General features: G+C 41.4%; 1 protein-coding gene across 1 annotated transcript; it reads left to right on the top strand.

Annotated features, from left to right (window-relative positions):
• Positions 1-496: 496 nt before the first annotated feature.
• Positions 497-19,717, top strand: LOC120553998 (gastrula zinc finger protein XlCGF57.1-like). The gene is made up of 4 exons (XM_039792547.1): positions 497-582; positions 2,669-2,817; positions 2,956-3,027; positions 17,121-19,717. The coding sequence occupies exons 1-4, from the start codon at positions 497-499 to the stop codon at positions 18,542-18,544; spliced, it is 1,731 nt and encodes a 576-aa protein (XP_039648481.1). The 3' UTR covers positions 18,545-19,717.
• Positions 19,718-21,412: the final 1,695 nt, after the last annotated feature.

Here is a 21,412-nt window from a genome sequence, read left to right as displayed (position 1 = left end):
GTAACCGACAGTGTGTCTGTGGGTGTGTGCGCAGCGCTGTGTGTGTCTGGTGTGTGTGTGTGTGTCTGAAATATGAGACCTGCTGTATGGTGTGAGTGGTTCCTCAACCAGTCAGCACGCAGCTCATCTAAATATTCATGAGCATACCATATTTGGAAGAAAAGCTGTCGTTCCAAGTAGAGCCATTACACAGGGATGCATAAGGGCCAAAAAAAATAGCACTCGGGACATTTTCAGCCCAACCAATGTTACATACCCTATTAGGAGTGTGAAATACAGCATATAATCATTCTATCACCCCTTTAATAAAGGGGTGATAGAATGCAAAACCGATTTTACCCTGTCATAGTTGAATAGTTTGGAGGGTAAATAGGACATACACTCTGCTGTTGCATTACTAAATTCACTTCTGAGACTTTTTTATGCGAGAAATCAACTATATAAAGCTCAAATATGGGCCGTTTTACAAAAATTGATGGCTAATTGCAAATTTAGTATGACTGTTTCGGAGTTCAGGAGCTCCACAGTTCGCCGTGAGAGCGGCGCAGTGCCCGCCCGGATCGCTGGCTTTCTGCCTGGACTGTCAGACCCCGCTGCACGCTGGCTGGAGCTCTCTCAGGAGATTCGGAATACTGGCCCAGAGAAAGGGAGTAGATATTGGACAATTAAGCGGGACATGTGGATTTAAATCAGTGGCGCAGTGGACTCGCAGTTGGCGGTGTGCAGGAGCTGCCTGCCGGCAGCCGCTCACGGTACGTTAACGTTTTTTTCCCAACATGGATCCTCAGTAGTGATGGGTCGTTCGCGAATGAGTCAGCTCTAAGATATATATAGCCTATAGAAATTAAATCATTATGTAATAATGAGTGAATTTTATTTTATTTAAAATAATTGACTAATTCAAAGAACAAAAAAATAATTATAGAGGCACACATTAGTTTCGACTGTCTGATCAGCCTCACATTCTGTTCCTGTCAATCATACACAAGGTGTCAACCAATTATACGGCATGAGGGAGGGGCCGAGCCATCACACACACACACACACACACACACACACACACACACACACACACACACACACACACACACACACACACACACACACACACACACACACACAGTCAAACTCGGAGGAGAGGACAGAGGAGAGGAAAAACAGCTCTGAAAACAAAACAGAGAGAAGAAGAGGGACCAGTTTAAAGGTCCCATGGCATGAAAATTTCACTTTATGAGGTTTTTTAACATTAATATGCGTTCCCCCAGCCTGCCTATGGTCCCCAATTGGCTAGAAATGGTGATAGGTGTAAACCGAGCCCTGGGTATCCTGCTCTGCCTTTGAGAAAATGAAAGCTCAGATGAGCCGTTCTGGAATCTTGCTTGTTATGAGGTCATAACAAGCAAGATTACCTCCCCTTTCTCTGCTTTGCCCGCCCAGAGAATTTGGCCCACCCATGAGAGAGAGAGAGAGACATCATGGCTTTCAAATGAGCAAAGTGGCAGTTGGTCAAGGCCACACCCCCACCCTCCACCTTGCCCTCCCTCTCTCCTCCTCAATAGCTACAGACACAGAAATGGCACATACTAAGGAAAGCTCATTGTGGGACTGGCTCTAGTGGCTGTAATTCTGCACCAAGGCTGAATTTCGGGAAAGAGACTTCAGATATAGTATTAGGGGACCACTAAGGTCTATATAAAAGCATCCAAAGAGCACCATGTCATGGGACCTTTAATCCTTTCAGTTATTTATTTTTCTTTAATATGGGTTCTATTATGTTGTTCAGATTCAGATTGTATTTGTTTTGAATGTTGTTTCTATACATTAAAAAGTTGTAATTTAAATGCAAATATTTAATAGTATTCTTTTTTCATAACAAATCAATGCGTTTTTAAAGAAATTGTGAGACATTGTGAGTATGATTTCATTTAATAATTTAATTAGAATTGTTTTTCACACCTATCATAGTCAAAACATTAATTTTTTTAAAGAGCCGTTTGTGAGCCAAAAGAGCCGGCTCTTTTCAGTGAGCTGAGTCAAACGAGCCGGCTCACAAAAAAGAGCCGGAATGCCCATCACTAATCCTCAGGAAACAGTGCCGAAAGCATAGGTGTGTGTGTGTGTGTGTGTGTGTGTGTGTGTGTGTGTGTGTGTGTGTGTGTGTGTGCGCGCGACACACACAGGAGGATGAATAGACTGTAACGAAACTCTGTATCTGGTGCTTTGTACAGTAAGATTAGTTGATGAGTTTATGTCGGGGCAGAAATCAAGTTTGAAGCCAGCGGCATAGCGGGCGCGCCTGGACATGTCTGTGAACGTTAACAGACAGTGTGAGGAAAGCTGCTGCTGAGGAAAAAAGGGTGTTAGGCATTAGGGGCCAAAAAAAAATCAGGAGCATACCATATTTGGAAGAAAAGCTGTCGTTCCAAGTAGAGCCATTACACAGGGATGCATAAGGGCCAAAAAAAATAGCACTCGGGACATTTTCAGCCCAACCAATGTTACATACCCTATTAGGAGACCTTAAGGAACAGTGTGAAATACCCTATATAATCATTCTATCACCCCTTTAAAGGATAGTGGGTAAAATCGACTCTTAAAACGCTTTATTTTATTTTGAAGGGCAGAGGAGTGTAGCGGAAGTTGTGTTTGTGTTTTCGGATCCCGGAAGACGCTACGACCTCCGTCCCATTGTTTTCATTTTAGCTCGTGATGAGGACGGCGGAGTAAAAGGCGCCAGTGTTTGGTGTCCTTCCAGAGAGAAACATCCCAAACTGCTGCATGAGGTTTTAAAACCTGAAACGGAGCTACAAAGAGCAGGTCTGTTTTCTTTCTCCGACCGGAAACACGTTTACTGCTGTTGTTAAGTAGCTGCTAAGCTAACGTTAGCCGCAGCTAGCTCCTGCTAACGTGTGTTATTGGATATGTTGTGAGCTCCGTGTTTTTCCTCAAATGCAGCTCGGGGAGAAGTTGAGGAGAGACACTTCAACATGGACTCTGAGAGGAAACTGTCAGCTGGCCAGTGGAGAGGTGGGAGACGTTTACAATGTTACATATTATTTTTATATTTGTTCTTACTTAGCTAACCTTAACGTTACCCTGTTGGGTGAGCTCCACTTTTTGCCACAGCTGATACATTAACCACACTTCGTCCATGGCGACGCTCTGCTATGCATAGCAACAGTCTGTTATCAAGAATGAGCAGACTGCAGAATGCCGTCGAATCGATGTCAATGTACTGTATTTCTGCCTCCCTCCTCTCTTTTTCCCTCAACACTGAAATGCTATCATATCTAATGTGATTAAACCTCCATGTAAAGGGGAGTACTGTATCTAAGCATCCAGTGTGGGAAACATTGAGTGATGATTGAGCCAGAGACAGAGCTCAAAACACATTTGTTTTGTCGAGGTCAATGTTATATCTTTAATCGGCAATGTACCAGTCGACTAGTGCCTTCACTGTAGCACTAGTAAACTTTATATTTGACAATGAGGCCTACTGTTTTAGATCTCAGCGGACCCGACCGGAGCTTTATTCCACGGAGGAGAAAAAGAAGAGAGACAAAGTGGCTGTGTATTGTTATTTGCCAAACAGTAGCTGTTGCACAAACTCCTGAGGCCTGTACTATGAATCAAGATCAGCATGTCCTGGATTGTATGGCCGTTACCTGAATTCACCAAACCTAACAACCGCGGTCCCGCATAAGCTGTGTCACGACGGTCGTTAACAACTAGTTCAGTCAAACCCAGGGTTTCCCAAACTGGCGACGTGCGCGTCCACATAAAAGAGGCGGTGTTTGCACCATATAACCAATCGAAAACATGGATAAGTCTACCAGAGCCGCATATTTTACATAAGAAGAGCAAACGATAATCCTACAGAAATATGAAAAACACAGACACGGTTTTTATTATTATATACATTTAAAAAGCAGACACAAAAGTAACCCTAGGAACTAATTACTTTTGATATACAGTAATTGGTAAAGTAATTCAATTACTTTTAAAAGAAGTAACTGTAACTAATTACTAATTTTCAGTAACTTGCCCAACACTGGTAGTGATACATTCACTCTCTCTCTCCCTGTCAGTTGTAGCTCGCTCTACCTGCTAGTGGACATAGCGGTCTCGAGCAGAAAAAAAACGTTAACGTGGAGCGCTATCACATGTTCCTATCTCCTCTCATTGGACTAAGTTTGTCGACACTAGTGTGTGTGTGTGTGTGTGTGTGTGTGTGTGTGTGTGTGTGTGTGCGGCGCGTGCGTGCGTGCGTGCGTCGTCAATAAGTAAGTCTGATGTCCTGTAGGTACGGGACGATGTTATGCAGGATTTATGAATGTACGTCAGCAACAGTAGGCTTATTCACGAGGGGGCTATTTTATGTGCGAGCTAATATTGCGCATCTGTTCATCGCGTTATCCAGTGCAAACCTAACCTGATCGTTTCTATGTCAAATGTTAGCCCATAGTAGTAGAAACAAATATTTATGTAAAGAGCTATAGTAAAATAGTACTAAAAAGTAGGCAGTTGGGGGTGTTAAGCACCCCCAACTGCCAATTTAGAGGACATCGCCCAACTCTAGCCTACTCCCCTTTCCATGGAAGTTTCATCACGTTAGATATGATAGCTATTTCAGTGTTAACAAATAAAGACAGAGAGGAGGGAGGCAGAAATACAGTAGGCCTACATGAAAATAATAGTTATATAATAGGTAAAGTTTGGAGCTAGATATTTTGCTTCATCGTCTACATTTTTTGCTGCTTGATAGAAAATTAAACTTTCCCCGTTCTCCTTTTACTTGATTTTTAGCAGCCTGACCCTTCCCCTTTAAAGGTCCCATGGCATGAAAATTTCACTTTATGAGGTTTTTTAACATTAATTTGAGTTCCCCCAGCCTGTCTATGGTCCCCCAGTGGCTAGAAATGGTGATAGGTGTAAACTGAGCCCTGGGTATCCTGCTCTGCCTTTGAGAAAATGAAAGCTCAGATGAGCCGTTTAGGAATCTGCTTGTTATGAGGTCATAATGAGCAAGGTTACCTCCCCTTTCTCTGCTTTGCCCGCCCAGAGAATTTGGCCAACCCATGAGAGAGAGACATCATGGCTTTCAAACGAGAAAAGTGGCAGTTGGTCAAGGCCACACCCCCACCATCCACCTTGCCACTCCCACTCTCCTCCTCAATAGCTTCAGACACAGAAATGGCACATCCTAAGGAAAGCTCATTTTAGGACTGGCTCTAGTGGCTGTAATTCTGCACCAAAGCTGAATTTCGGGAAAGAGACTTCAGATACAGTATTAGGGGACCACTAAGGTCTATATAAAAGCATCCAAAGAGCACAAGGTCATGGGACCTTTAAAGGGGTGATAGAATGATTATATAGCATATTTCACACTGTTCCTTAACCCTACAAGGATTATGTACTTCCGTTTACTTTGTTGAGAATTGCTCTCTAAACAAGGGTTAATACAGCACCTTAGTTCTTGTTTGTACAGCATTTTGGTCAGCTTAAACTGTGTTTAAATGTGTTCCAGAAATAAACTTTACTTACTTACTTTACTTTGTTGAGAATTGCTCTCTAAACCCTGTTTCTTGTAAAGGGAAGTACATAATCCTTGTGTGGTCCTTCGGGTCACTGGCACTTGGTTGAGCGAATCCCCATACACACACATTAGAGACGCGACAGCAGGTCTCATATTTCAGACACGCACACTGCTGCCCTGCGCACAGTGCACACACGCACCGCTGCACAGCGCACACACACAAACACAGACACACTGTCTGTTACATGCCGAGACAAAATAAAAAGGTTTCGACACTTTCATTATAACTAGTGTTGTTCTAACGTTACTCTTGCTACATAAAAAAAAACCTCCACCAAAGAATCACAACTCACCTTTTTAGCTAGTAAGCGTGGGGAGAGGAGAGTGAACCCCTGCAAGCCTGTCTTCTGCCAGTGCCTCTGCAGCGCTGCGTTAGATCCACAACTCCTTCTCGTCCGATATACTCATTCTAAACACTTTTTTCCCCTGGACCAGTAGGCTATTTCGTTGTACAGTCTGCAACACTGCATTGACGACCGTGGTTCTTTTTCAATATCCTTGCAAAACCTCCAAACTTTCTTCTTTTCTAAAGTACACTGTGCAGCTCATGTGTGAGATCCTGACAGAGCTCCAGTTCAGCGGGTCTGTGAAGGGGGGGAGGCCGACAGTTAAGGCAGCAAACCCGGCCGGCAGCCACTACCTGTCCCGGCAGTTTGTGGAGCTCGTAAAGTCCGACACTGTCTTACCAAATTTGCAATTAGCCATCAATTTTCCTAAAACGGACCATATTTGAGCTTTACATAGTTGATTTCTTGCATAAAAAAGTCTCAGAAGTGAATTTTGTAATGGAATAGCAGAGATCTGCACGACCTAGATTTAGAAGACTAACTGACCTCAGATCAGTTAGTGGCCTATGTAAATTTTGGGGCGTTACAAAGATAGAAGGTAGAGCCAAATGAGGAGGATTTGAGAAGTTGACGTCAACTTTCAGCTTTGTTCAGATTTGCCCGTTTTCAGAGGCAATTTCAAATTGTGAGATTTGCAGAGGAAAGAGGTGTCAATGGGATTTAGAGGTTCTATGTATGTCCTATTTACCCTCCAAACTGTCGTTATTCAACTATCAGGGCTTGACGTTAACTTTTTTACGTTTCACTTGTCCATGCACAAAAGTCACTTGTCCGGGTAAAGATTCATCATTTTATAAAAAAAATTGTTTTGCTAATGCAGAATTCGAACAAACCGTTGAAAGCATCCAAACACTATCAGCATTAATAAAATTCAGTTGAAACAGTAGAAACAAACTTGTCCCAACAATAGATTTCCCCTTCAACAAGAAAAAAAGGATCTCCAGACTCCATAATACAAAGTAATATGTTGCACGCCGGTGTGCAGAAGTTAATATATTGAGATTCTAAGTCAATATTTTAAAGTTTGTCATTACTTTCAGATTCCTAGTCAATATTCTAAGTTACTTTGAGATGTTGAGTCAATTTATTGAGATTGTAAGTCAATATTTTAAATGTTCTCATTGGTTTGAGATTCTTAGTCTATATTCTGAGTTACTAAGTCAATATATTGAGATTGTAAGTCAATATTTTGACCAGAGGTAGTGGTGACTTAAACTTGAACTTATACTATATCTAAAATAATTTTGTAGACATAACAATGGATTTTGCCACTAAATGTTGGTGTTAACTTTTTTTATTTTATTTTAGTTATACAATTTCACTCATTTCTACCCAGCAGAGGCTGATTTAGAGATCCTTTAAAAGGTGTAGCTACTTTACAGCTGATTATTACCTGATATTTAATCCGCATATTATTTGTTTCAAAAAGGAGCACAAATAAAACGACATTATACAACGGCAAAAACGACCACTAGATGGGAAAAGGGTATTTTACAACAACTTTGAATGCAGCACGACGATGGCGAGGCCAATTTCAAGTGAACGCAACATCTGTGTTTTTCCGACAACAGCAGCTGCACGCTGTCATACGTTCCTCTCCAGTGAAATACTTTTACACCGTTTAGCTGTCAGCATTTTCACCGCGTTTACTCTAGCTGCTAGTTAACGGTAGGCTAACGTTACCTGCCGTGACATGTGGCGATTTTTAGGTTGCCTCTAACGTCCGTTTTCAGAGCATCAGAGAGAAGCGCAGGCATTTTAGAGGCACTGAAATCTGCGTTGCAATTCGGTCCGGTAGATGACGGTCGTTAAGGCACCGGGTCTCTCATTTTCTGTCAACGATGTGGCGAGGAGGTAACGTTAAGGCGGAGTTAGCAAGCTAACATTAGCTAACAAACACTGGCAGGTTCGCCGTGCTTTCATGCTGCACTGCTTGCAGGGAATTATTCGAACAGCGGGCTGGGTCTAACGTTAGCGGCCCGTTGACCGGCTACTGCTGGGTCCGCTGCCCGGGATTGCGGGGGGAAACAATTTATCGTTTCAAATCGGTAACATAGACGTAATGAGTGGCACATAACATGAAATAACATGGCATTTTATTTTGTTTGAGTTTTAACTTGTCCAGTGGGGCAAGTAAATTTCTCTTCCACTTGCCCTACAAAAAATCCACTTGTCCTGGACAAGCCTTAATGTCGAGCCCTGCAAATACACACAGACACGGAGCTACACACACACACACACACACACACACACACACACACACACACACACACACAGAGCTACACACAAACAGAGCTACATAGACACAGAGCTACACACACACACACACACACTCACACACACTCTGTGACATGCCCAGACATGCCCGGGCACGAGCTGTGGCTGCAGCGTGCCTAAAACAGCCTTGACAAAATGCTGAATTTCGACACTTTCATTACAACTAGTGTTGTTGTAACGTTACCCCTGGGACATAAAAAAACCTCCACCAAAAAAAAAAATCACAACTCACCCTGTAGCTAGTCAGCGTTGGGAAAATTTCTTAAGTCTTGAATAACGTTCACAAAGTTACACATTTTGTTTACAAAGGTCTTAAATTATGTCTTGTCTTGCAAATTTTGTCCGACTGTGTGTCGGAGTTCAGCGCCGGTGCTGCCTGCGTGGCTGCCTCGCCGCCCGGCCTGCCTTCCTTCACAGACCCCGGCCTGCTATGAGGTACTTGGAGCTGCGTCACGACTGGCAGGCCACAGCACTCCATACCCGCGCAAAGTCACCGTCTCTTGGGCTAATGACAACCAAATGCCCCTGCCCTGACAGAGCTCCAGGGCCTGCAACTCCCCTCTTCCTGCTAGCTAAATGTCCGGTGTATGTGAGTGAGAGCGCGGTCAGCGAGCTTGTTACGCCAGCAATCTCTTACCACAGGTTTCAGTTAATCTTTTAATGTGTGTAATTATAATGTGTTGAGTTATTTAAACAAACGATAGGGGAAATAAACGCCGCTTGTCCGCAAGTCTCATTGATAGAGCCTGCTGCTGGATGCAGCTCTATCAATGAGAGCTAGCTAGCCTCCACTTAGAATTTCTCTGAAATTCACATATTCATTAACTTCAAATCGGACACCGTTGTTAGCTTTATGAGATATTTAGCTAGATGTCGAATACGTGGCGTGACGAAATTCAAATTGTAGATATACTCGAATTACAACCAAAAATAAAGCTAACTATCCGTGATTTGTAGCTACACAGGTCGCTAGGATTGAAGGGACAGTTGCAGCTAACGGAAGCCCTTCTCTTCACAAATATGCATTAATTTAAAATCGGACACAGTTGTTAACTTTATAAGACATAGTTAGATGTTCTATACGTGGCGTGACGAAATTCAAACTGTAAATATACTCGGAATGACGCCGAAAATGAAGCTAACTATCCGTGATTTGTAGCTACACAGGTAGCTAGGATTGAAGGGACAGTTGCAGCTAACGGAAGCCCTACTCGAAATCGGACACCGTTGTTAACTTTATAAAACATGTAGCTAGATGTTGTATACGTGGCGTGACGAAATTCAAACTGTAAATATACTCGGAATGACGCCGAAAATGAAGCCAACTATCCGTGATTTGTAGCTACAAATCTACATCCAGCCGCAGGCTCTATCAATGGGACTCGCGGACAAGCGGCGTTTATTTCCCCAATCGTTTGTTTAAATAACTCGACACATTATAATTACACACATTAAAAGATTAAGTGAAACCTGTGGTAAGAGATTGCTGGCGTAACAAGCTCGCTGCATTTGGTTTTCATTAGCCCAAGAGACGGTGACTTTGCGCGGGTATGGAGTGCAGTGGGCTGCCAGCTCCAAGTACCTCATTGCAGGCCAGGGTCTGTGAAGGAAGGCAGGCCGGGCAGCGAGGCAGCAACACAGGCAGCACCGGCGCTGAACTTCCGCACACAGTCGGACAAAATTTGTCAATTAGCCATCCATTTTTGTAAAGCGGCCCATATTTGAGCTTTACATAGTTGATTTCGCGCATTAAAAAAATTTCAGAAGTGAATTTTGTAATGGAATAGCCCGATAAACAATGTATAACTTTGCAGTGTCTGAAATATGAGTCTCCCATGTGTTTCTATGTAGTTTGCTCAAACCAATCGCGCAACGGGCTCATTCGGAATATTAATGAGCATACCATATTTGGAAGAAAGGCTCTTGTTCCAAATAGAGCCATATTCACAGGGTAGTTAAGGGCCTAATAAAATAGCATTCGGGCAATTTTCAGCCCAACCAATGTTACATACCCTATTAGGAGACCTTAAGGAACAGTGTAAAATACCCTATATAATCATTCTATCACCTCTTTAAGCTCTTGACCATGGAGTGTGCACGGATCATGGCGCGGACGCGGGGTGTAGCTAGGTTATAAGAATAATAACGGCGTTACTTGGTGTTTTATCTTAAATCTCTGGACATGGTGAGAAAGCTCTGGCCCTAAGCTCGGGCGCAAAGACAGAAAACAAAACGTCTCGCACTGTGCTACTAACAAGCTAACGTTAGCTCGCCGGTTAGAGGGGGTTGGGGTCGGAGGGTCTGGCCAGAGATGCGGACCAGCTGGCGGACGAGGCTGAGAGCAGTGGGGCTGAGGTTAGCACAACAAGCGGATCGGCGTGCGAGGCAGTCTAGCGCTTATGAAACGGGGGGAGCTGGAAGACCCGCCTGCCGGTTCCTAATCAGCTAGCAACGGAGAGAGGGTTGCGAATAAGACGATGACGGTGTCGGCGGTGCTCCACCTTTTGGTAGGGTATGTTTTGAAACGCAGCCAACACGCTAACGCACATTTGACAGTGTCACCCAGAAGTGCCGATCACCGGGGTGAGAAAAAAAAAAAACCGATCCGCTGCAGCAGACGTTAGACGCATAGCAGGACGGGATGAAACAATCACTGAAGCAATTGGCATTTACATTGGCATATTATATTACATTATATATTGTCTTATCTAGCCATGGTGGAACAAATTGTGACATCTCCATAATGCACAAATTTTATTTTTTATCATCGTTTCATAGCATAAGAGCGATAAATGCAACAAATACTTTATTATTTGATGTTATTAGATTACAAACATGCCTTACAAAGCTATTGTGAACTAAATATGATTGTTGAGTATTTTAATATGTTATTTACCTGATAAATCATTATTTTCTCAGGCCTAAAATCCACCCTGATTTTTCATTATATGGCTGTGAAGTTGGTGTTAAATTTCATCCTAGGTGGTATTAAAAGGGTCTTTTAAAAAGTCTTAAATTTAACTTGAAGAATCCTGGGGGTACCCTGTATAAACCGTACCAAATGCAATGTATTATCCCGTCTGTTAAAACATGTCCACAATCTTGGGTCTTGGGTGTGTAAATATATTCTGTGAGTAAAAATTTCGGTAAGAGCAAATTTCTACAAGCTCCCATTTTATCAGCTCAAATGTGTATGCATATTGAATCATTTTGCAACATATTTTCCTTCATATGTGGACAACATACTTTATGAGTTAAAGGCGATTATTACACACAAATATTTTATCAAGTTGTGCCTGTCTGCAAAGAAAAGTAAAGTGAGGAGTAATGATTTCTGGGGCAAAGGAGACAGACAGCTGGGAATATGGCTAGCTAACGTTAGCTTCTGTAACGTCACACGAACTAGCCTAGAACTCACTCCAGAAGAAATAACTAGCCAACACCAATGTTAAAATATGCATGTAATCCTGTAGCCTGTTCAGTCAACAAAATATCCCCAAAAATATTCATTTTTTACTTGCTCTCAAAACGTTACTAAATGTCTTTATCCTGAACTCACTCAATCGACTTGACGCGCTATCAAAACATTAGCACTGGCGAACACAGTAACGGAAAAGCCTTCAAAAGTTTACGTTGAGTCTCAGCTTTTATTTGAAAGGCTACAATGCTAAACCGGAAATGGGGTACAGACAAGTGAATTTGCTTGATAATATAAATGTTCTCTCGGTATAGGTGCTATATTTGTTCTGATTTCAGTCGGAAAAAATTAAACATGTTATAATACTATCAAAGACAACATCAGGATCGGGGCTCGGGAGACAAGATATTAAATTTAGAATGAGTGCCTATTATATGATAATGTGTAATGTGTCATGTAACGTTAACAGCCTCGCTCTGTCTCGCCTCCTCATAGAGTTAACGTAACTGCCAAACGGAGACAAGCCAGACCCCATGTAACTTACAGCGTTAACGAAATGAACTGTAGATTAGCTAGACAATTCAGTATGAACCACTGTCACGCTGCAATATATTAACATTAACGTTAGCCTGTCTGACCACTACCAAACAAAACGTAAACTCACAATACCAACAAAATTAATCATATTCTTCTAAATTTCCATGAAATAATTACCTTTTACACAAAGCGGAGCTGGAGGAGATTAACGTTAAACTTTTGCTTGTTCACACAGTGGTTGACAGACACACACAGTGGAGCGGGGGGGAGGGTCAAAGTGAGGGAAACGTTAATGTTTCATGAGCCGCAAAAGTCCCGCTCGGATAATAAATCCGGACGATAAGGACCCACAAATAATGTTGAAGCGGGGCATAATGGGTGCTTATTTGACCTAACGTTACAAAAAAATACCTCCTATAAAGCTGCTCAGTTTGTAAAAAATCAATTTTTTAATCTCCAAATCCCAAAAGTGCTGATTAATGGCACACGGTAATGCCGTTGTGAACACAACGTTAATATTAGCTAACGTTATTAGCATTAACCATTGAAAATTAACAATTAAATGCTACCAAAACAGACAATACAGCATTTCAAAACTAATTCTGCTAAACTATACTGCGCCAGAAACTGATTTGGCAGAGATGTCAAGTTCCCATAATGCAATTCGAAGTGTAAAATAACAGAAATACACCTGTGAATCCTATACTAAGGACAATTTTTGTTGAAATATACAGTCATACAACTGTTAATATACAGATATTTCTTAGTGTGCATGCAAATGGGACATTTGCGATTTATTGTAGTTTTCTCTGCCGTAGTAATTGCTATCAAGGCGAAAATTGTGATGCTCGTTCGGCATGCCAATCTGAGGCTCTGTACCAAATTTGGCGAAGATCGGCCATTAGGGGAGCGCTATAATCAACGTAGACGAGTTTTGGCCCTTTTACTCAATCAATGTTAATGGGATATTTGCAATGAGAATGTACCACAGACCTTGCAGCTCAAACATCTCAATATTTACCTCCTCATCTTGCTTTTCGCGTGCGCCCCCTGGTTCTCTACAATAAACAAACTTCTTAACCACCCTGACAAAGTTTCTAAAACCTTCACAGTGGACAAATGCATTGAAAAAGTGAGAGAAAAGAGTTTTCTCTCACTTTTTCAATCCAAAATCAACACCATTTACAACAACTTGACCACCTGCCCTGCCCCTTCAACCACACCTGCCTTCCCCCCTCCACTCTCTCAGTCACTCTCTCATTTCTCTCTGCTGTCCCCTGTGGTCAGGAAGGGGGTTAAGAAGTTTGTTTATTGTAGAGAATTGCTAAAGGTAGTCTGTATATGCATGGAGATGAACTGTTAACCACTACATTTGCAACGGCAATGTACCGCAGACCTTGCGGTTCACATCTCTTGATATTTACTGACGTTTGCCTCCCCAACGCGCGCGGTTTGGGTCCCCGGCTCGCGCACTCGGGGATCGAGGCGACTTTGGGCACGGGGGCTTGGACCCTGGCATAAAACTGCTTGCATTTCTAGTTATGATTTGATACTGTAAATAAAATTTAATTTAATTTAATTACCTGCCTCACCCAGTAATGCAGGGAACAGCTGCTGCCAGTCCAGGCGAGACAGACGAGGCCAGCCAGTTTGTGACCGGTGTGATGGCTACATTTCATCACTATTTAAGTACCAGCTTTTTACATCCCCATCACATAAGGTTTGGAACTTGGGCTATTTTAACATAGTATTGCTAAGTGCCTTAAAGGGATAGTTCGCCTTTATGAAGTGAGTTTGTATGCTATAGGTATCGATAGCCAGTTTATTACCTTCGGTAGTTGACTGTTAGCAATGCGCTTGTTTTGAGAAGCAGGCAGGAAATTGCAGTGGACAGGTTCAAGAGCAAAACAGCAGCAAAAATGTTACGCCACCTAATAAAAGGCTCACCTAAGCAAATCAATATCACTTAAAGTGTAGTCTATATCTGTAATTTTTTCACCACTTTATGCAGGGCTCTAGAGTGCGACCAATGTGGTCGCAAATGCGACCAAAATTTGTAAGGGTGCGACTAAGATTTTTCCTAGGTCGCACCGGTGCACCTAACGTCCTCGCATCCGCTGCCTCCCCACGAACGAAGCGATGTCGTTTATATCGATATGGTTTAATGTTGCGTTCCATGACCCATTCCTTCTGGAAAGTCGTGCCTGTGTTTGGATCTCTCCTCGGCGCAGCCCCGCCCCCATTCACACACACACACAAACCCACACACACCCACACCCACACACACCCACACCCACACACACAGCTCCCCTGCAACATGGCGAGAGACAGCGCCGCCGGTCCACATGCTGACATTTGTCTACAGTTTTAATGGTTATTAACACAGCTGTATATTGTCTTTTAATAAAAGAGTTTGAAAAGTGGCTTTGACTTAAAACTGAACATTTAGCCCACTTTGTAAAAAAATACAGAGCTATATATCGTGTATCGCCATTCAGCGTTAACGGCGATGCGAGGAAAAATTTGGCTGCACCCAAATTTTGTCCTGGTGCACCTAAATAAAAAAGTTAGGTGCACCAGTGCAACCAAGGCAAAAAGTTAGTCTGGAGCCCTGTTATGTGGTTTTGTAACATTCATATGAGTTCCCCCAGTGGCTAGAAATGGTGATAGGTGTAAACCGAGCCCTGGGTATCCTGCTCTGCCTTTGAGAAAATGAAAGCTCAGATGGGCCGATCTGGAATCTTCTCCTTATGAGGTCATAAGGAGCAAGGTTACCTCCCCTTTCTCTGCTTTGCCCGCCCAGAGAATTTGGCCTACCCATGAGAGAGAGAGAGAGAGACATCATGGCAGTTGGTCAAGGCCACACCCCCACCCTCCACCTTGCCCCTCCCTCTCTCCTCCTCAATAGCTACAGACACAGAAATGACATACTAAGGAAAGCGCATTGTGGGACTGGCTCTAGTGGCTGTAATTCTGCACCAAGGCTGAATTTAGGGAAAGAGACTTCAGATACAGCATTAGGGGACCACTAAGGTCTATATAAAAGAGACTTCAGATACAGTATTAGGGGACCACTAAGGTCTATATAGAAGCATTCAAAGAGCACCATGTCATGGGACCTTTTAAACAAATACAAGACAATAAAAATTTAGTAATTATGACCGCAATGACGAAGTTTACCTTTTTTGAACATGGGAATACAGAATAACTTTTGCAGCGGGAGACTGAACGTCTGAAAGAGAGAGAGGGCTGTCTGATGGCAAGGTAAAGCGGTAAAAATATTCTAAATATAGTGTACACTTAAATGAGACATTTTTTTTTAAGAGACCCCTACAATAATGAAATCATAATTCGAACCCTGGATATAATCTTAAAGCGTAACTCTCACCAAAATGCATCCTAGGGTATTTTTGTGAATGTACGTGAGTCAAACTTTAGTTTAAAAGCATATTTAGGACCGAATCGCCACTTTTAAGATTGACCGTATTCTCGTTTTTGGGTCAAATGGTCAAATATGCCTTAAACTAAAGTTTGACTCACGTACATTCACAAAAATACCCTAGGATAAGATGTACATAGTAACAATAGTACATATCTATTACAAGAGAGATGCACAAAAATGAACAGCTAGTTGGCCAGTAAGAGCTTTATCCTAATCTAGACCCTGTTAATCCCAAGCATCATATTAATAAGGTTTAAGAACAGAGAAAGATGCCGATATGGTCTCTCGCTCCGCGTGCAGATGGATGCAGATGGAGTCAACACATCAGGTTTTGTACTGTATGCTATCATAAAGTTGTCACCCTCAGGATACCGTTCTGTTAAAGCAAGACACTTTAATAACTTGAATGATGGCAATGTGTCAACAGCTTGTCAGACCAGGTGGATGGAGGACCCTTATGTGTGTAGACTTAGATATTTATACTGTACATACCCATACTGTACACTGGCATATTTCATGTGTTTGACACAGCTCTCTTATTTAGCTTCATTATTATGTTTTGATTTATTAAAACTGTGAATAAAGACCATTTCCTAGTAGTGATTCTAACGCTTCATACTCCTTATGTTCAACATCCACTGCTTCAACCTGGGTCTCCTCACATCAAAAAAAGCTTTTGCACAAAAAACATTTATTGTTAGGTCTTAACATTATAGCATATTAGCAAGCAACTAACCCAGGGTAACGCTAGTTGTAATGCCTCATGTAAATAAACACAAAGTAACAACGGTCTCACTGCATTTACACTCCTGGTAATGTCTAAAGTCTAGGCTGAACAGAAAGTATGGCCATTATCGAAGGTATAACGTTAAACTTATGATTGCTTATCCAGCATTGGCAACATGCTGCTAATCTCCCCATGAGTGGTGCATCTTGTCTAGCAGCTCCTCCAACTTTTAGACACACCAGCTAGCAGGGCCATTTCTAGCCATAAAAAAGGTCTGACTTCTTCTTAAGGACAACACTGTTGTTGCCAACTTGGCCTTTGGTGGTGGTGTGACTGATTTACCTCTAGTCTCTAATCTTTTCTTATACATTTAAATAAAAAGGTTGATCATATAATCATTTTCAAAACATTTAAAACTGTTAGTTATTTCTCTTTCAAAAGGCAAACTGATTATTTTATTATAACAAAGTCTAAAATTGTTGCATCCCTAGAAAACAACAGACCTGGACAATCCTCATGCTTCTTTTGAGCTACCAGTGTGACGGCATTTTACCTTCCCCTGTGAGTTATGTTAACAACCAATTGTTAAAGCTTGTTGGCTCCGACTGGACTTCATGGTGCATTCAGCTGACCCTCTGTAAACTCATATTGCATTCATGTCCCCCTTGTTATTGTGAGCGTCAGTGCTAGAAAAAAAATCTTTCAATTGAAGATTGAATTGAAAATCCTGATATTTATATTATATTTACATTAATAGCTGCTATTTTATGTTTCAGCTTTACCTTCAGATGTCCAGAAAGTGATTGTTGGTGAAGAACATCAGCAGGAGTGGAGCTCCAGTCTGGACCAGGAGGACACAAAGCCCCCACACATTAAAGAAGAACAGGAGGAACTCCGGATCAGTCAGGATGAAGAGCAGCTTCAAGGGCCGGAGGAGGCTGATATCACCAAGATCACATTCACTCCTGTCCCTGTGAAGAGTGAAGATGATGAAGAGAAACCTATGTTCTCACAGCTTCATCAAAGACAAACTGAAGAGATAAAAACAGAAGCTGATGGAGAGGAGTGTGGAGGACCAGAACCAGCCATGAAATCAGATCCAGATACACATTCACAACCAGATACTGATGATGAGACTAGAGACTCTTCTGAACCTGAGACTGATGACAGTGCTGATTGGAAAGAGACCAGAGAACCTCAGTCAGGTTCAAACTCTCTGAATAATGATACATTCCCTGTTAGTGCTTCAAGATGTACTACTGATGAGAAAGCATTTAGCTGCTCTGTTTGTGGGGAAAGATTTGGCACCAGAATAAATCTAAAGAGACACATGAGAACTCATGAAGGCGAGAAACCATTTAGCTGCTCTGAGTGTGGGAAAAGATTTGGCACCGATGGATATTTGTCAAGGCACATGAGATATCATACAAAGAAACCATTTAGCTGCTCGGTCTGTAAGAAAGGCTTTACAGAGAATGGACATTTACAGACACACATGAGAAGCCACGCAGGAGAGAAGGCATTTAGTTGCTCAGTCTGTAAGAAAGTTTTTACAGAGAGAGGACATTTAAAGGCACACATGAGAATCCATACAGGAGAGAAACCATTTAGCTGCTCTGTCTGTAAGAAAGCTTTTAGAGTGAATGCTGATTTAAAGAAACACATGAGAATCCACACAGGAGAGAAACCATTTAGCTGCTCTGTCTGTAATAAAGCTTTTAGAGATTATGGAAATTTTCAGACACACGTGAGAATCCACACAGGAGAGAAACCATTTAGCTGCTCAGTCTGTAAGAAAGCGTTTAAAGGGAGTGGAGAATTACGGGCACACATGAGAACCCACACAGGAGAGAAACCATGTGTCTGCTCTGTCTGTAAGAAAGCTTTTGCAGTGAATTCAACTTTAAAGCAACACATGAGAACCCACACAGGAGAGAAACCATTTAGCTGCTCAGTCTGTAAGAAAGATTTTACAGAGAGTAGAAGTTTAAAGAAACACATGAGATTCCACAAAGGAGACGAATCGTTTAGCTGCTCAATCTGTAAGAAATGTTTTGCGCGGAGTGAACAATTAGAGATGCACAAGAGAACCCAGCACACGAGAGTTACGAGCTCCCCCGTTGTTTTTATTCTCCCTGTCTCTATCCCTGTCTGTCTGTCTACTCAGGTGTTAGTGGTTGGCTCCGCCCCCTGTACTTAAGGAAGGCCGGGGACTCTTTCAGACTGAATAGCTGTGCACCAGTGTATTTATTTAAGGGGGGGGAATTGAGGTCTGAGGGGTACGGCACAAAACCAAGATGATATTTGGAACTAAATTCATGATATTTGGATATTGTACTATAAGTACAGATGTATAAATAGTAATTGACAATGAAATAATTGAACGAGCCTATGAAAATTAATTTCTGGTTGTTGTATTTGACCACAAACTGTGCTAGAAGCCCCGCATTAAATATCTGTGCATGAAGTTGGCCAGGAGTATTGTTATATTGAACAAAACTAGATAAATATTGAACCAGAATACACTATATATTCTGTACTACATGCTTATTTTACCATTTTTGTTAAACCATATTTTTATATTTTCTATGCTGTATCAGTGTTTTGTAATAACATGATACTGTGATGTAGGACGACCTAATGAGCTGCATGCTTCCACCTGCTCCTTTTCGAACATTTTTTTTTCTTTGATAAATTCTGCACGTGTTTTAATTTTGTTTTCTTTTGCAACATTGTTGTTAGAGATAACTAATAAATCATTTCAAAACAAAGATAAGGGATTCAGCCGGGATTTCCCAACTACAAACAAAGTGGTCGGCGGAACTACTCATGCGCACATACAGCGAGTCTGAACATGTATAAATTAAAACAGCAAGTTAAAGAGAGAGAATTGGTGTGGGAGAAAATTCCAGCTCCAGTCAATACACTTACAGTGTATTCATTTCATATTTAATCACCGGTAACCTATAATATTGCTGGTGAAAACTGGAATGGTATTACACCTATAATTTCATTTAGTTGCAATCCTGCAGGTGAAAAAGTAAACTAGCCTACTACTAATCCCATTCTGAGCCTGCAGCACCATGATCATTAACAGAAATATCATTTCTAATCCTTTAATTTTTTTTCAAACTGCCGTTTGAAAAAAACATAATGCGACACATAGAATCTGCTGGGATATAAAAGCATGTCCACAATGGTGGATGTTAGTGACATGAGGACGGATAAGGTATCTACATATCTGATCGACTGTGAAGAAAATACCTCTCAAATTGGTTATCTCGAAATGAAGATGCATCTATAGTCGGGACTCCGTATCATCTCCCCAAGTAAACTCTCTGTGAAGTAATACAGCCATAACGTGAGATACAAGGTAATGGAGCCTTTTATACATTGTTGTGTTTCTTTAGAAATAACCAATGGACAAATGGAGTCTTTAAACGCTTCAGATTTAAAGTTATTCGCTGTCAAAGTTGCGCCAAAATGAATGGCAGTCAATGGGATGCTGGCTTGTTTGCAAAAAGTGGCTCCATAGGAGCTACGGTTTGTGGACGCTCGCTGACGCCCTTGCTCTTTCATTTATTCATTCATTCATTCAGTCAGTATCAGGCGCATTTTAGTGCAGTTTATCTGCATGAATAAAAAAAAAACAGGGTTGGTTTATTAACCATGTTAGGCAGACGATAAAATGTTTTTTTTTTCTAAAAACATGGCATTTCCTTTTGTCGACGATCCCGCTGATGAAGCTTTACTTCGCAGGGTGTTATATTTCAGGAGATGATATTGAAACCCCGACATTTTAATTTCCAGAGAACTACCTATTTGAGCGTTATCGTTTTTCTTCCCAGTCTATGAGTCAGGTAGCCTACATAACCTTATCCGTCCTCATATCACAAACGTCACCCATCGTGGACATGCTCTACATCCCAGCAGATTCTTTGGGGCACATTGTGTTTTTTTTGCAAACGGCAGTTTTCTTTACGACATTGGTGATGCGGAGCGTATTAGTAAAAACACTATAGCAAAGCGCCGTCAGTGTGACTCGCTCTGAAACGTGTTTTAAACGTGTTTGTAGCGTTCCCTGGACACAAACCAGTAAGAGCCATTAAAAAGGAGTGCCACAGTATTGCAGGTGAATGATGTAAACCCTTTGAAATAAAAGATTATGAATTATAATTCTGTTAATGATGGTGCTGCAACCTCAGAATGGGATTAGTAGGCCTACTTTTTCGCCCGCAGTGTTGCACCTAAATAAAATAGATTATAGGTTCAATACCATTTCACCAGTAATATTAGGCTATACTTATGATTAAATATGATATATACTAAATTAGAATATACGCATTTACTCTAGCAGCAGTTTTCTCCCACGCAAATTCTATTCTATTATTTTTTATAATTATGCATGTGACAGCCATTGTTGCTGTTATATTGCTGTATGAAAATAGCGGTTCATATTGTTGTAGGGGTTTGATTAATATATTATGGCAGTTGTTGAGATGCTTAAAAAAAGGCTGATAAAGTTGCAAATTTTGTTTTGAATGAAGTCCGTGATGAAGGGCAATATATAAAGTCCTATACATGTGTGTTTCTATAGTGGTTCTAACAATGCCAGACTGGTCAGAGACCAATAGACCTTTCGTTATTTCAGTCGATTTATTTCTTTTGTATTCTTTAACAATACAGGGGCATGTATGCTACTCTACCATGTGCATCATAGAATAGGTCTAGACCACACTCTATAATTTATGTTAAAGTGCTCCTGGGTTCAAATCCCAGCCGTGCTTGATTATCGGTTAATTATCTAAACACAGTGTTTGCCTCTTTATTTTCAACAAGGGCAACAAACTTCATACCTGATTTCCCATATCCGAAAAGTTGTATGTAACATTAGGCTATTAACAATTGAAGTTTAAAACCACAGTGTGATCTATACAGAAAGTAACATTTTATTATGAATCTCAACATTGCATGCACAGCATGTCTCCTCGGTAACTCCTGTTTAATCAAATTAGGCCAATCCAAAGTTACATTTTGTTAATTTAGTTTAAGGATCATTGTATGGTTT

The sequence above is a fragment of the Perca fluviatilis genome, chromosome 24, assembly GCF_010015445.1.
Source record: "Perca fluviatilis chromosome 24, GENO_Pfluv_1.0, whole genome shotgun sequence".
Lineage (NCBI taxonomy): Eukaryota > Metazoa > Chordata > Actinopteri > Perciformes > Percidae > Perca > Perca fluviatilis.
Note: the sequence above shows the minus strand (reverse complement) of the source record. Positions and strands in the feature narration are given on the sequence as shown.

What these genes read in the sequence shown, in the direction of transcription:
- LOC120553998 (XM_039792547.1), top strand. Translation starts at nt 497, where the DNA reads ATGACTGTTTCGGAGTTCAGGAGCTCCACAGTTCGCCGTGAGAGCGGC. An exon ending in GCTGGCTTTCTGCCTGGACT is followed by an intron (nt 583 to 2,668) that starts GTCAGACCCCGC and finishes GGATCCCGGAAG; the next exon opens with ACGCTACGACCTCCGTCCCA. An exon ending in GTCAGCTGGCCAGTGGAGAG is followed by an intron (nt 3,028 to 17,120) that starts GTGGGAGACGTT and finishes TTTATGTTTCAG; the next exon opens with CTTTACCTTCAGATGTCCAG.